This window comes from Rutidosis leptorrhynchoides, chromosome 6, assembly GCF_046630445.1.
Source record: "Rutidosis leptorrhynchoides isolate AG116_Rl617_1_P2 chromosome 6, CSIRO_AGI_Rlap_v1, whole genome shotgun sequence".
NCBI classification, from domain to species: Eukaryota; Viridiplantae; Streptophyta; class Magnoliopsida; order Asterales; family Asteraceae; genus Rutidosis; species Rutidosis leptorrhynchoides.
Window position 1 is genome coordinate 236,526,395 of NC_092338.1, and position 16,376 is coordinate 236,542,770.

General features: G+C 32.5%; 1 protein-coding gene and 1 long non-coding RNA gene across 3 annotated transcripts; one reads left to right on the top strand and one right to left on the bottom strand.

Annotated features, from left to right (window-relative positions):
• Positions 1-374: 374 nt before the first annotated feature.
• LOC139854668 (homeobox-DDT domain protein RLT1-like) lies at positions 375-10,480 on the top strand. Of its 2 annotated transcripts, none has more exons than XM_071843960.1 (19): positions 375-856; positions 1,253-1,717; positions 2,315-2,397; positions 2,539-2,820; positions 3,414-3,503; positions 3,618-3,782; positions 4,098-4,320; positions 4,570-4,676; positions 4,828-4,914; positions 5,015-5,167; positions 5,285-5,440; positions 5,565-5,774; positions 5,865-6,291; positions 6,616-6,800; positions 6,906-7,370; positions 7,969-8,592; positions 8,869-8,973; positions 9,158-9,427; positions 9,524-10,480. In XM_071843960.1, the coding sequence occupies exons 1-19, from the start codon at positions 721-723 to the stop codon at positions 10,244-10,246; spliced, it is 4,956 nt and encodes a 1,651-aa protein (XP_071700061.1). In that variant the 5' UTR covers positions 375-720; the 3' UTR covers positions 10,247-10,480. The 2 variants fall into 2 exon arrangements, with proteins under 2 accessions (XP_071700061.1, XP_071700062.1); XM_071843961.1 differs by having other exon boundaries at positions 2,318-2,397.
• Positions 10,481-11,225: 745 nt separating this feature from the next.
• On the bottom strand, positions 11,226-13,091 carry LOC139855802 (uncharacterized). The gene is made up of 3 exons (XR_011761571.1): positions 12,523-13,091; positions 12,347-12,404; positions 11,226-12,134 (listed from the first exon to the last, which is right to left on the bottom strand). It is a non-coding gene; the product is annotated as an uncharacterized lncRNA (long non-coding RNA).
• Positions 13,092-16,376: the final 3,285 nt, after the last annotated feature.

The window sequence follows — 16,376 nt, forward strand, 5'->3', positions numbered from 1 at the left end:
ATCAATCAGATAAAAAAAACAATTGAGTTGGGTTTGATGATTGATACATGTATCATCTCTTTGTGTGTATTTACAAATTCAAGAAACACACTACACAACGTGTTTGTGTTAAAATAGAATAGAATTGAATGAATATATTGAATATCTAAATCCAAATCTAAATCAAATCAAAATTTTACACAAACAAAAAGAAGGAAAAAAGAAAACCAACACGAGAAATTAAAATAAAATCTGTCAAAACAAAAACAAATATGAAAAGATTAATTATAATCAGATCAAAGGGACGACTTGTAACTATTATCCTTGTTGTTCTTTCCTTGTTCCTTTGGAATCGTAATAATCCCAATAATATAATATCACATCATCATCATCATCATCATATATCATATATTCATCTAAATAACTTTACCATCATTAATTCTTAATTCTTATTATTGTTGATTTTTTTTTTGTTTCTCGCTCAAGAATTCTTCCTTTCTTTTCCCTCTCTCTACATCTTTGCCTTTTATTATATACGCCGTATATATAATCTCTAATCTCTATATATCCTCTATTTTTTCGATTACTTAAACATAATTCGTTCGTGGGTTTTCTTTGTTTTGAGGATTCATATCATAAAGTTGTAATCTTTATGTGTTTTTTCATCTGGGTGCCCTAGCTTTGGATTTGGGGGTAATTTTCTAGGGTTTCGTTTAAAGTTTCGATTTTTAACCCTAAAAAATGGAGACTGGTTCGGAAGGAGAAGGAAATCGGAACATGAACGATGGAAATAATGGTCAATCTGATGGATCCAAGAAACCTAAACGCCAGATGAAGACTCCTCATCAACTTGGAGTACTTGAAAAAGCTTATATATGTATGTCTTCATCTTCTTACTAATTTTTTCAGTTTTTGCATTAATTTTTTCGGTGATATTTTGGTTTTCATATATATTTTTTAGATTTGATAGATTTCTTGGTTGTTTTGGGAGTTGATTGATGAATTTATTATATGTTTGTAGTTAAAATTTGAAGATTTGATTTGTATTATCTTGGTTCAGCCTCAAATTTGAAGCACTATTTTTATTTAAGTTTTTGAAGATTTGTTTTGTAAAAATTGTTATGTTGCTAGAGCTTTTTGAGGGTTATCTATATATATATATATATATATATATATATATATATATATATATATATATATATATATATATATATATATATTTGTATTATTTGTATCTTTTTATATGGATTAATTGAGTAATATTTTTTTGCAGCTGAGATGTATCCATCCGAGGCAACGAGAGCACAGCTGTCAATAGATTTAGGGTTAACCGATCGACAATTGCAAATGTGGTTTTGTCACCGACGGTTAAAAGACAAAAAAGGAGGGAGTGCAAAAAGGCCTGTGGGTGAAGGTTCAGGTGGAGAACGGATGGAATTAACAAAGTCTTCTGGACATGAGTTGATGGTGGTTGATCGTGAAGGTGGCAGTGACCATGGTTCACGTTCGAGGTCACCTCATGAGTCTGGGTCAGGGTCTGGTTCAGATTCGGATTCTAGCCAGTTTAATGAACCCGTGGTGCGTAGCAGGGCTTATGAATTAACCCAACAGAAGATGATGTTTAGAAGAATTATTGAGTGTGTGGAAGTCCAATTGGGTGAGTCGTTAAGGGAAGATGGGCCGGCCCTTGGAATAGAATTTGATGAGCTGCCTCCTGGTGCATTTGGGACACCAATAGGTACTTGATACTTTACTAGTCTTAATGATTGTTAATTAATAAATTGTCAATGTATGTATTTTGTAGTTAGTTTGAATTCTTTAATATGCAAATTAGTTCGGAATATTATGAAGAAAAAAAAAAAAATCTCTTACAAGTTGTGATATCTGAGTCTATGAACACAATATGTTTTTGCCTTACATTAGGAGCCAAGGCTGAAAGATTAGATATATTAACCAAATTACGTGGCAGGGTGTAGGGTATAGTTTGAACTATATTTTTTTTTGTATTGTTAAAAGATTAAAAAAAATTTCATTGCAGTTCATCTTCAAAATAATATGGTATTGTATACCCTGGTCAAAAGTGTTGGATATGCTAACTGGGTTTTTTAATAAAGATATCTGTAAATATATATAACTGAGTTAGGGTTTTTAAATTTAAATTCAGGAATTAAATACAGTTTCTTGGATAATTTCAATTAAGTCTTCCTATTTCCCCCTTATATATGTGTTATGACGCTTAAGACCGTACTTAATTAAAATTTTATTGAGATATCTTGCTTGTTACTTATCGACAGTCATGCAAGTTATTATATCTTTTTTGTGGTTTGCGTGTTAGCAGTGGTGAAGAAGCGTCACAGTCAAAATAGGAATTCATACGAAGGGAATGTATTTTCGCAACTTGATCCGCATCCAGTAAAAGTACTCTACTTCTATTATTAACTTCTAATCAAGTGTTTCATCTAGTTATTTGTAATGTTTGCTGTCTCCATGATAAGGAGACAACTAATAAAATGGTAAATGTTGACAGTTTTTTTAATAACAATTTGTGTTTATTTTTAGGTTGAGGTGGCTAATTTTCAAGAGGCAGGTGTTCATAAAAATATAAAACATGAACAGTACGGAGCCGTATCTCAGTTATACGATTCACCGGTTGGGTACCCGAGTGACCAAAGATTAGGTCTTCAAAACGGGATGATGTCATCTTCTTATGTTGCTCCTGGCCTTGGACATTTGAAGGGAGGATTGATTCCAAAAAGGGAAATGGGACATTTATCGTCACAAATAAACGATCACGATTTCATTCAACCCAGTGACGACATTCAAATGTGGAGGAAACGCAAGGTATACTCATGTTGTATTTAATAATAATAACTCTTGTATACTATTCACAGTATTGGATTCGAGTAGAAATCGGAAGATTTGGAGATATAACTCAAAACGATTTCGTGTTCTTGCTTCGTTCTTTTTTAGGGTTAATTGTTTCAAAGTGTATTATAGTTTATCTCTTTTACTGTCGTATGCGGCATATATTCATTTTGCCTCTTGAATTTATTGAAACTGTAAAATTTCGTCTATTGTATGTAAAAATTCACCCAAAACGTACAGTATAAGTACACACAACACAACAGAAGCAAAAAACACGAAAATGTACATAAAATACACGAAATTGACAGGTTTCATACATACAATAGATTTTAATATAGGTACGCCTCATACAATAGTAAACGAGGTAAAGTACAATACACTTTGAAACAGTAAACTGTTTATTCTTCTTCTTCCTTTATACGGAAAACATAAGATAAAAGTACGACCTTTAATAATGATTATCGTTGACCTAATGTTGACCTAGTTTGCACAGGAAGGGTATAGTTGTAAAATAGTTGATAAACGTCTAAAATCAGTAAGTAATACTTGGTTTCCTTGTTTTTTTGTAGAGTGATGATGTAGTCATGGGAAGAGGAGATGGTAATTCCGAAAAGAGGATGAAGAAAGAGCTTGAAAAAAAAGATATGTTGAGGAAAAAGGTAGCTTGATTTTTAAATTTTAATTATGTTTTTGAAACTCGTTATATATAGAGTGTAATAATAATAATAATAGTTGTGGAAATATTATCTTTATGTATGTATGATGTGTATTAGAGAGAAGAGCAGATGAAAAAAGAAATGGAAAAACAGGACCGCGAGAGACGTAAGGAAGAAGAAAGAATGATGCGTGAAAGACAACGTCAAGAGGAAAGATTTCAACGTGAGGAAAGGCGTGAACTTGAAAGGAGAGAGAAGTTCTTGCAAAAGGAATCTTTAAAGGTATATTTGTTTGAGATTCAATAGTCAAATTGCCTTCATACCCTCCTGTGAACAGTAACTTTCACAGTTATACAAGCAGGGGTATTATGGTAATTTTGAATTATATATATATATATATATATATATATATATATATATATATATATATATACATACATATACATATACATACATACATATATTAATAATTCTCGTTTGCCTTTCCCAAGTGAAACGGAGCCTACAATTACCAGTTAATTTTTATTCATTGAAAGTGGACCACTTTTGTTTGACTCTTGGATTGACTTTATGTTTTGACTATTATGCTATTAAAAGGCTGAGAGAAGAAGACAGAAGGAAGAGCTTCGTAAAGAGAGAGAAGCTATCAAACTCAAGGCTGCTGCAGAGAAGGCAGCAGCAAGAAAGATTGCTAAAGAATCAATGGAACTAATCGAGGATGAGCGTCTTGAATTGCTGGACTTGGCCACATCTAGCAAAGGCTTGACTTCAATAACTTCACTTGACTACGAAACTTTGCAAAATCTCGATTCATTTCGAGGTACACATACCTACCTACCTACCACTGCCATTATCATTAATCATTACGGATTGATGATTTCGTCTCAAAATTTCAATTCGTTTGCTGCTGCTGCTGCTGCTGCAGCTGCTGCAGCAGCTGCTGCTGCTGCTGCTGCTGCTGTGGATGTTTAGATACTTGATCTGTGGTCAAACAATGTCATTAAATCACATTCTGATGATAAATTCATGTTTAAGCTACTAACTAACTTGAGTTAACATTATCTCTCAGATCTCTTATGTGAGTTCCCACCAAAGTCTGTGCAAACGCGATTAAAAAAGCCATTTTCAATTCATCCTTGGGTTGACTCGGAAGAAAATGTCGGAAATCTTCTCATGGTATGTCCCTCTCTATTCATATATATATATATATATTTTTTCCTTTATTTCCTTTAATAAGTAATTACTAATTATTAAATATGTGTTTTATTATTATAATGGTTAAAATATGTAAACTATATACTCTGTTCTTTTATTACTATCATCACAGGTTTGGAGATTTTGTATGACTTTTGCTGACATTCTTGGTCTTTGGCCGTTTACCCTTGACGAGTTTGTTCAAGCTCTTCATGATTACGTGAGTTTTACCACAACTCTGATTTCTTCGTTTATTTTGTGAGATTCTTTGTTTTATAAAAAGTTTTTTATGTTATTATTATTTTTTTTATTTTTTTCAGGATTCAAGGTTATTGGGAGAAGTTCACATTGCTCTATTAAAGGTGATCATAAGAGATATCGAAGATGTCGCAAGGACACCCTCAGGTGGACCCGGAACAAATCAATATACAGTTGCTAATCCTGAAGGTGGTCACCCTCAGATCGTTGAAGGGGTAAATTATTCTTATTATCTATTTAAATAAAATTAAATAATAACTCTGTAGATGTTAAACTATATAAAAGGTTTGTAAGTTATATTGACAATTTATTTATTTATTTATTTTAAATAGGCATACATGTGGGGATTCGACATACGCAATTGGCTTAAACATTTAAATCCATTAACATGGCCTGAAGTACTTCGACAATTTGCTTTATCTGCTGGTTTTGGACCCCACTTGAAGAAAAATAAGACGAAGCATTCAAGCATGCCTGAAAATGATGAGGTGTGTATATAACATTAATTTCTTTTTGGGTAATAATTGACCATCTTGTCAGAACATGTGTCTGCGGGTCAACCAGGCCTGACGTGTGTAGTTATTAAAACTTACTGGTCTGATGGTGGTGCAGGGTAAAGGCTGTGAGGATGTAATTACAATGCTAAGGAATGGTTCAGCCGCTGAAAACGCAGCCACATTGATGCAAGAAAAAGGAGTCCACCTTCAAAAAAAGTCAAGGCATCGTTTGACTCCCGGGACAGTCAAATTCGCTGCTTATCACGTTCTCTGTCTCGAGGGTAGCAAAGGTCTAAACGTTTTAGAACTTGCTAACAAAATTCAGGTTGGTACAAAAAGGTTGAATTATGATGTATTTTTTGTTATAAAGATTCCGTTTGGCTTATATTTTTTTTTCTTATTTTTTCTATTGAAGAAAACCGGTCTCCGTGATCTTACATCAAGCAAAACGCCAGATGCTTCGATCTCGGTTGCGTTATCAAGGGACCCGATATTATTTGAAAGGATAGCTCCTTCGACGTATTGTGTGCGGCCTGCTTTTAGGAAGGATCCTGCTACTGCCGATGAAGTAATTTCAAGTGCGAAAGAAAAGATACAGAGTTTCACTAACAACAACGGGTTTCTAGCGGCGGAGGGGTTGGTCAACGTTGAGGAGGAGGAGGAGGAGGAGGATGTTGAGAAAGATGAAGATTACGAGTGTGAGGGTACCGAAATCGATGAATTTGGGACTCCGGTTACTAATAATAAAGACAACAATATTATTGTGTACAATGAAGATGTTAAAACTTCCACTTGTGATGATGTTGATGTTGATATGAAAACCGATTTCGAAAAAGCTGCTGGTAAGTTAATGTTTTGATTATTATTAGACATGACAAATCACATTTACTTATGGATGGATCGATTTGGTGTTTTTTTTTCTTCTCTTTTTATGGGTCAGACAGGTAAATTAAAAAGAAATTAATCTTAAAAGAAAGGGATCTAATCTAATTCTAATGGGTTTATAACTTTTCTTCTTTTTGGACTAAAGGTGTTTTGGTTTTGCTTTCTCACCCTAGATTTGATCTTTTATCTGTTATTATATTTTTTTTCTTCTTCTTATTCTTTAATATAATAAATAATTCTAATTTATTATTATTTAATTTTAATTTAATTTTGTGTTCAAGGTGTGGGTCTGAACAGTATTGATCAAGGAAATACGGAGCTTGATGAAAGAAAATTAGGAGAATCGTGGGTTAAAGGGCTTACAGAAGGAGAATATTCAGATCTTTGTGTCGAGGATCGTCTCAGTGCTCTTGTTGCTATAATTGGCATTGCCAATGAAGGAAACATTATTCGTCTAGTTCTTGAGGTAGGTATTTTTTTTATTATTGACTAAATAAATAAATAAATATTCACTTTTTAAATTATTATTATTATTTTTTTCATTCTCTAATCTAAAACAACTCTTTTACAGGATCGGTTAGATGTTGCCACTGCTGTTAGAAAGCAAATGTGGGTAGAATCCCAACTTGATAAAAAACGCATGCGAGAAGACTTTGTAGCTAAATTTCCAGATTCTTCTTCGGTTATGGCAGCAGCAGCCACAGAGGGCAGCGAAAGCCCGTTGATTGATAATACAATTAATAATGATGGGAACTTACAAACGGGTCAAGATGGTTTTTCAACAGGCCAGATGCCAGGTCAAAATCAAAATCATAATAATAATAATACTGCTGAAAGATCACGGTTGCAGTTGAAAGCTTTCATTGGTCACAAAGCGGAAGATATGTATGTGTACAGATCGTTACCTTTGGGTCAGGATCGAAGGCGTAATCGATATTGGCAGTTTGTCGCATCTACATCCAGCCACGATCCAGGATCTGGCAGGATATTTGTTGAACTACAAAACGGTTGTTGGAGGCTAATTGATTCAGAACAGGTATTTAAAATTTTTTAAAGTGTGTTATATGTATATATGTATGTTGTATATGTATATATGTATGTATGCATATGTTTCTTAACTCTTAATTAGATGCTAACACCCAGTCCCATAATGCGTAAATCATAATTCTTGTATTTGTGGCATCGTTTTAGAGGTGGTCATTACAAACGGGTGAATTTGATTTGAATCAAATTTGTTGGCTAAAGGGGGGAAAATGAATCGGTCAAATGGTTCAAAGTAACTCTAAGCTTGCTTTAATTAAAGATTCATATTTATCTAACGGGATACTGTAATTTAGTATTCATACATATCTTAGATTTTATTATCAATCAATCAATGTAAAAAAACTCATATTAGTGACATAAAAAAATATGTTTGTGGGTCAACTTAACTCTGCCCCATCTTGCAGCAGCATCTACTTTATAAAATTGGTTTGGGTCCACTGCATTTTAATTAATTGTTAACATTATTATTATTGTTATTGTTATTGTTATTGTTATTGTTATTGTTATTGTTATTGTTATTGTTATTGTTATTGTTATTGTTATTGTTATTGTTATTGTTATTGTTATTGTTTTTGTTTGTGAAAATGTAGGCATTCGATTCTCTTTTATCTTCGTTGGATACACGTGGAGCCCGGGAATCTCATTTACACATAATGTTGCAAAAAATAGAAATGTCGTTTAAGGAAAACATCAGAAGAAGAAGAAATTCAAGAATTACTAGTAGTGATACAATTAGTGTTTCTAGTACTACTACTTGTGATTCTTCAATGGAAGCATCATCATCCTCGTCGTCTTCTTTTAAAATCGAGCTGGGAAGGAACGAATTGGAGAAAAATAATGCAATGAAACGATATCGAGATGTAGAGAGGTGGATGTGGAAAGAATGTTTATATTCATCAGATTTGTCAGCTATGGTACACGGTAAACAACGGTGTACCCCACTGCAGGGAATTTGCGATTTTTGTCACACGTCTTCGTATTCCTGCTTTGACGGCAACAACAAGGCTACTAGCAGTAGTAGTTGTCCACGCTGCGATAGGTCGCTCAGCACGTTTGGTCAAAAATTGAAATATCTCGTTGAAACAAAGAAGACAGAAGATAATAATAATAATAATATTAATATTGGTGGTGATGATTCAAATGATGATGATGATTGGGATATTAGTCACCCGATAAGAATCCGATTGATCAAGTCTCTGTTAACATTCTTGGAGGTAAGTATTTTCATTTTTTTTTCCAAACACATTATTACTTTTTTGGTCCTTACGCAGAATTGTATCATCATGCTTTTATAATTGAATTAATCACATCCGTAACAAGTTTGTGTCATTTATTATTATGTTATATCTTATCTTATATATGGGTCAAACAGAAAAAACAAAGAAATAGTTATAAATTATGTGTGTCAAATGCCTTGTAAATAAATACCATTAAAAAACTTATATTACAATTGAAATAATCTGTCTTTTTGTAATCGTAATCGACGACAGGCTTTGGTTCCGAGTGAGGCATTGAAATCTTGTTGGACGGAGAACAATAGAAACACTTGGTGTTCAAAGTTGCACGCATCGTTGTCATCTTCTGATCTTCTACAGGTGGTTAAAACTCATTTTCGTAAAATGTAGTAGTGTAGTTGAATTATATATATATGATCATGGAAATGGTTATATTTTGATTTGTCCACGTAAAATTAATTAATGTATCAATCAATCAATTACACAAGATTGATTTTAATGATGATGATAATGTATGTGGTTTAAATTTGGTTGCTGCTGGCAGGTTCTTACATGGTTTGAGAGTGTGATAAAAAGGGACTATTTGTCTTTAAACTTTGAGACTACACAAGAACTGCTTGGGATATCAGAAAAGGGTGGTTCGGGTGTGGGTGTGGGTCCCGTTCCCGTGCTACAATGGATACCAGAAACCACGGCTGCTGTTGCTCTAAGGCTTTTCGAGCTCGATGGTTTAATTTCCTACACTCCTCAACAGAAAGCAGCAGCAGCTCAACTCAATTTGGGAGACGAATCAACCACCAATATCATAGTAGAGGTATTTTTTTTTTTTACGTTGTGTGGGTATTGTGAATTGTGATTATCTTATTATTATTATTATTTTAATAAACCCAACTTGTTTGTTTGTTTACAGAAATCTCCTTTGAAGTTCACTTTCTTGAAGAATATCGGGAAAACCAGCTTAGATACAACGACAACAACAACAGATCATCATCAAGGAAAGCTGATAAAACAGCCTCGTGGTAGCGGTGCTGGACGTAGTAGTAGTCGTGGTGGTGGAAAGTTGCAGAAACGGATAGGAGTTTCCATTTCAGTCCCTCGACAAAATTATAGAGACAATGCAACCTTGATGAGTCATCATCATGTTATTAATAATCAACAAACACATGGAAGGGGCCGCCGAACGATTAGGAGAAAAAGAATAAAAAAAAAAGCTCCCGAAGAAGAAGCGGAACCATACGTTAGCAACTTCAATAATAATAATATGGAAGAGGAATGGCTTCATCAACCAGTTGACAACATGGGAAGAACACACAACCCAAGTTTCCATGTTAGCGAAGAAGAAGCAGCAAGTGAATCAGATGATGATGATGATCAAGGTAGGTTTGAAATGGGAAATGGAGAAGGGTATGGTATTGCCAATAATCAAAGTAGATGGAGTGGAATGGAAATAAGTTATGACGAGGTTGCTGAAGATGAAGAAGAAGAAGAAGAAGAAGAAGAAGAAGAAGAAGAAGAAGATAATGATGAGATAATGAATAACGATTACGTAGGCGGTGGTGGAAATGATGGAAGGAATTTTAAAGTAGACGATTCAGATTCTTATGGTTCTGGTGGTGATGAATATAGTGATTGAAGAAGAAGCAGCAGCAGCAGCAGCAGCTTTAAAACGTTGAAAAACAAACATTTAATATCAAATTTTGAAGGTAGAAGATGATGATATCCGTATTTTTTTTCCCTTCTCTTTTTTTTGTGGATTTTTTTAGTTCTTATACTGCAGTATAATTAGTCGCTGCTGGTTTCTTTTTCTTATTCATGTAGGGAACGGAATAATCAGAATATCTAAAGTTTTTCAATAGCCTTTTGTATATTCTAATGTCTAAAACCTCAGCTTCTTTTTGTGACATGTAACTGCTGGTGTTTTCAGTTGCTTTTGGTGTCGTCTTGTATTGTTAAATGTTGTGATAAATAAATTATAATTAGCTTAATTCTCGCAAAATTTGCAGGTTTCGGCAATAAAAATTACAAATGTAATATATTATGTATGAACAAATAAATGTCATTGACAAAAAATGTGTGTAAAATACAAATCTATCCAAAGCATGAAGTTGAAACAAATAGTAGATATAAATGTCATATAAAATATTGAATATAAAGGATTAAACAAAGATGGTTGATAGCATGATGTTGGATATCTAGTTCTAGTATCAGATTTTAATAATAAACAATTATCGTGTAGCTAAATTGTTTTATGACGAGTGTCAACACCGAAGGACCTTGTTTTTTCTTTAAGTATACTTCGCATCTCCGTTAAATTCTTTTCACGCACAGTTGATCACCCTAATAAGAGACATAACAAAATTATGCTTTTGACTATTTCAGTGTAACCAATGATATTATAGATACTCAAAAATTATATATACAATAACAATGATTTGGATCATCGCACCTTTAAATAGAATTATGGTTAGAAGTAAAAAGATTAACTACCTTATCTACATGATCTGTCAATATCTATCCATATAATGACGTTGAATATCGCAAAACCAAACTACCACTTATAGCAAACAATAGTGCTACTATTGTGAAACATCCAATAATCTAAACGTTCAACAAACAATTAATAATAATTTTCATCCAAGAGACAATATAGGTCCAACAAATACTTAACAAAATGGAAAATAATAAGCAAACACAATTATTGTATAGAAGATCAATCAAATATGAGATAATCAAAAGGTTCAAAAGGACACAATATTCTGAGCCCAAGTCTAAACACCACGTCCCTATGAGAAAACGAAACCTCGAGTTGCTTAATCAGTACATAAGCAGTCAATGCTTCCCCAATACCCTTCCCTTCTTAACTTAGTCACAATTTTTTCACTTACATCCACAATCCCCATTGGCGATTGAGGATAGTAGATGTGACAGAATGATTGGTTGTGTTTTAGGCTTAAATTCGATGTGACAGATTGATTTTAGCTGTTATCAAAATATATACGTATAAGATATATGTTACGTCGATTTATGAAATTATAAAAAACGGGGCACTCAAAATATCTAATTACCTTCTGTTAGCATTCTGCTTTCTATGGGTTACTACGGGTTAAACGAAGAAATCTTTACCATTAATAATTAACTTAGTCATACACAAACCATGCAATAAGGCTCAAGTTAAAAACAGCAAAAATGCAGTACATACCTCAAGTATTTTCATACTCCACGTCCATCTCAAGTATTTCATACTCCACAAGCCAACAAAAAACCAGTAGAATAAGATAAATTCAAACAAAGAAGAAAAAATGACAGACAAGGCTCTACAAAGGTAAGCACATATTTGAAAGATGAAGGCATCAAAACCTGCCTGCAACTAAGTTTGTATGCCCAACTTTAAGCCCACGATGAGGCATCTCAGGAACATATGCAGATGCAAGAACAGCCTATTATAATGTAATTAGTCTATTATAATGTAATTAGTCAAACGAGAGCGTCTTCAATTCTCTTATCAACTGTGTCAACACCACCTAAATAGAAAAACAATAAAATATAACACAAAAAGGATGCCTTTTTCCTAATGACGCTGCAAGTATCATCTTCATTCTTATTTTCTTATAAATATAAATAAATTTCCTTATCAATAACTCTCAATATATATATATATTTAACTTCAAATAAAACCTAAAAATGAAGTACTAAAATTAGCAAAATAAGCTCGTTTACTGAGTAATTTATATACCTTTAAGTGCTCCAATTCATCCCGTCTCATTTCATATTGTTAGGCACCTTCACGAACCCTAACATACACACAATCAATGACAAACAAATATAATTGTTATAATTATATATATTTTAAATATAAATATAAATATATACAACAAAACACAATTCAATTTAACAAATAAATGATCGTACAACTATACGATAAGCTAGAATTTCATATTGACAAATTCTAAAATCTTCCTCAATTTCCATAGGTGAATTCTGAAATTCACTAACATCTCTTTGATCATCGTCATCGAATTCATTTTCATTTAAAGTGTGGAAATCTTCATAACCGTCAACGTGGTCATCGATGACGTTCTCTTTAACGTGATGGTTTCGTTCTCTCATTATGATTTCGAAATGAGTTGCTTTAGATCTTTGATTACTGTCTTCATCTAATGGTGTATCATAAGGAAATAGGTGTTAACATCATCCATGGCGAGAATTTAAAGATTGAAACTTTCTGATGATTTATGGGAGAGAATTAGGGTTTTTTTTTTTTTTTTCCTTGTTTGAATATCGCCGTGATTTAGGGTCTGTTCCCCCCAATTTATTTTTGGGAGAAAAGAAAGTAAGTGGGTGGAGAGTAAAAAGATTAAGCGTTCCTGATTATTTTTTTGAAAAGAAAGGGAAGAAGAGGGATTGATGGTTAGTCTAATTTCCCCTCCAACACATCCTTTTAAATTCGAAGGATACCTCTTCCTTCCTCTTCATCCACCTTATTTTCATTTATTTTTTTTTTATAAACAAACTTGAAAACAAACCCTTCGGTTTCTAGACCCCTTTTTAATTTCTTTTCTCCCGTTTGATTTCCTTTTTGGGGTAAAAATGGAAGAAAAAGCTTAGCTTTTACTTATTGAGCAATAAGTTATTTTTTTTTTAGTGGAATGAATGGTTAGATGCTAGTGGTAGGGAAGATAATTTTTCTAATCCGTTGCTTGTAATCCATGGTTCTTTTCAAATGAGTCATAACAATTAAAAGCTTTATAACGAACGTAGTCCGTCCGACTACTCTTGCTGAAATCATTACTCTTCATTCTCCCGTGCTATAGAAAATGCAAGGAGCGAGAACACAAAGTGGGTTGTGTTGATGTTAGAATTTGCTAGGTCAAAAGTTGCAAATAGTGTATTCCAATTTTAATGCATACAACCTTTCATACTTTCCATAAAACGATTTTTTTAGTTGGATGACCCGCCCATTTTACCACATCTGCTATAAAGCTAAAGTTGGAGGACATGTAGACAAATATATGTTCCTGAAGCTTTCACTTTGATCTCCCCGAATTCCAGTTGGATCTGCAAGACATAATATAAATATTTTAGCTAGAAAACATTAATAAAGTTAAAGTATAGAAAGGATATTAATTTCATTAGCTTGTAGAAAAAACATGCAATTAATGTTATCTATGAACAAATAACAAATCCAATAAAAAGATTGCCTTTGTTTACAACAATGACCTCTAATCGATTAAATTACATGAATGTACTGCATTAAAAAATAATAAGAGCAAACACCACTTCATTAAAGCCCATATGTTGTAATGTGATCGGTATTCCAAATAACTCATGCCTTTTTTACCAACTTCTAACATTTAAATTGGATTATTCCTACGAAATATCATCGATTAACTTACTCAAATATCATCAATTGGCAGAGAATGTATTAACATTTAAATTGAATTATTCCTACCATTCCATAGGCTGCCCATTTGTCAATAACATGAGTAATAGATTTCATACTGAACTACAAATTAGTTAATTGATTAAGAAACAAATTAAGTGCAGTCAAAAACATATCAGTGTTGCAAAAAAGTTTGAATCTTGCCCATGTGTCACACTGTCACTGATGGCATATGTTATTCTCTAACTATTTCCAACATGACTAATAACCCAACCTACCTCATTTTGACCCCAACCTGGTTTAGCACACCTCCTAAATCACCCAAGCACTCACATGTTGAGTTGACTTATTTATCTTTAACAATTGAAGTTAGAGTATGAAGAATGGGAATGGGTTCAAATTAGTTGGCTGCAAAACCTTGGAGAAGAAAACACATAACATTGTAGAAGCAAACGATAATTTAAGTTGATCAGTGCACCTTATATTGGTAATTGTTATAAACGGGTCAAAATGGACAGTTATGATCCAAATGGATCACAATTTCTCACCTTAGCCAAAAATTAAATCAAAACTCATTTCTAAGATACAAAACATCTATGGAAAATTATGACCCATTATCATATGCTTATTAGAAATAACTCAATTAAATCATCATATGCCATGCTTAATAGTTACAGGCCATCTTAAATCTGAAAGGACCCGTCCTAATCCATCCGGACAATGTCCATATCGATTACAAACGATTCACAATAGTTGGTTACATCGCGAGGTACTTGACCTCTATATGATACATTTTACAAACATTGCATTCGTTTTTAAAAGACAACCTTTCATTTACATCGAATGTTGACGACATGCATACCATTTCATAATATATCCAACTATAATTGACTTAATAATAATCTTGATGAACTCAACGACTCGAATGCAACGTCTTTCGAAATATGCCATGAATGACTTCAAGTAATAACCTTAAAATGAGCTAATGCACAGCGGAAGATTTCTTTCATACCTGAGAATAAACATGCTTTAAAGTGTCAACCAAAAGGTTGGTGAGTTCATTAGTTTAACATAAATAATCATTTCATAATTTTTAATAGACCACAAGATTTCATATTTCCATTTCTCATAAACATACGTCCCATGCATAGAGACAAAAATATCATTCATATGGATTGAACACCTGGTAACCGACATTCACAATATACATATAAGAATATCCCCATCATTCCGGGATCCTCCTTCGGACATGATATAAATTTCGAAGTACTAAAGCATCCGGTACTTTGGATGGGGCTTGTTGGGCCCGATAGATCTATCTTTAGAGTTCGCGTCAATTAGGGTGTCTGTTCCCTAATTCTTAGATTACCAGACTAAAAAGGGGCATATTCGATTTAATAATCCAGCCATAGAATGTAATTTTAGATACTTGTGTCTATTTCGTAAAACAGTTATAAAAGCAGCGCATGTATTCTCAGCCCAAAAATATAAAGGGTAAAAAGGCAAATGAAACTCACCATACTGTATTTTGTAGTAAAAATACATATTACGATATTGGACAATGCAGGGTTGGCCTCGGATTCACGAACCTATATCAATTTGTATATATATATTAAATATATAATCGTAATCAAATAAGTGTATATCTATTATTTTATGTAGTAAAATTAATGTTCTTATATATATAATTTTATTAATACTTACATTACATTATGATACTTATTTGATATTTAATTAAAGTTACTAGTTAAAATAAAATTTTATGTAGTATTAGTATACTTTCTTTAGTAATTATATCTGTATTTATATGTATGTATATATCGTTCTTTTTGTAACATTATCAATTGTAGTAATACTAATTTAAGGATAATAATAATACTGATAATAGTAATTCTAGTAACAATGGTAATTCTATTAATAATGATAAAGTAAAAAATAATAGTTTTAGCAAAAATAACATTTTCAATAGTAATGGTAAGTTTAATAATATTTATCGTTTTTAAATGGAAACATTTAGTGTTCATAAAAAAAAATAATGTTAAAGGGTACTCCTAATATACTAATATTAATGATAAAAATACTTAGATTAATATTTATAATACTCATAATAACTAATAAATAATACTAACAATAATCTTAATCATGTTAAATATAATAATACATACATTAACAATAATAATTATAATTACATTACAATCATAATAATAATAAAATAAATTGATAATGGAACTACCTTTAAAGGCCTCAAATAAAAAGAATGCACCCGGTGAGGATCGAACCCGAGACCTCTCGCTAAACATGCCACACGCCTAACCACTACACCGCTTGCTAAATCTTTAATTTATCTTCAATACTTAATTTCTTAACACTTAATCTCGGCCCA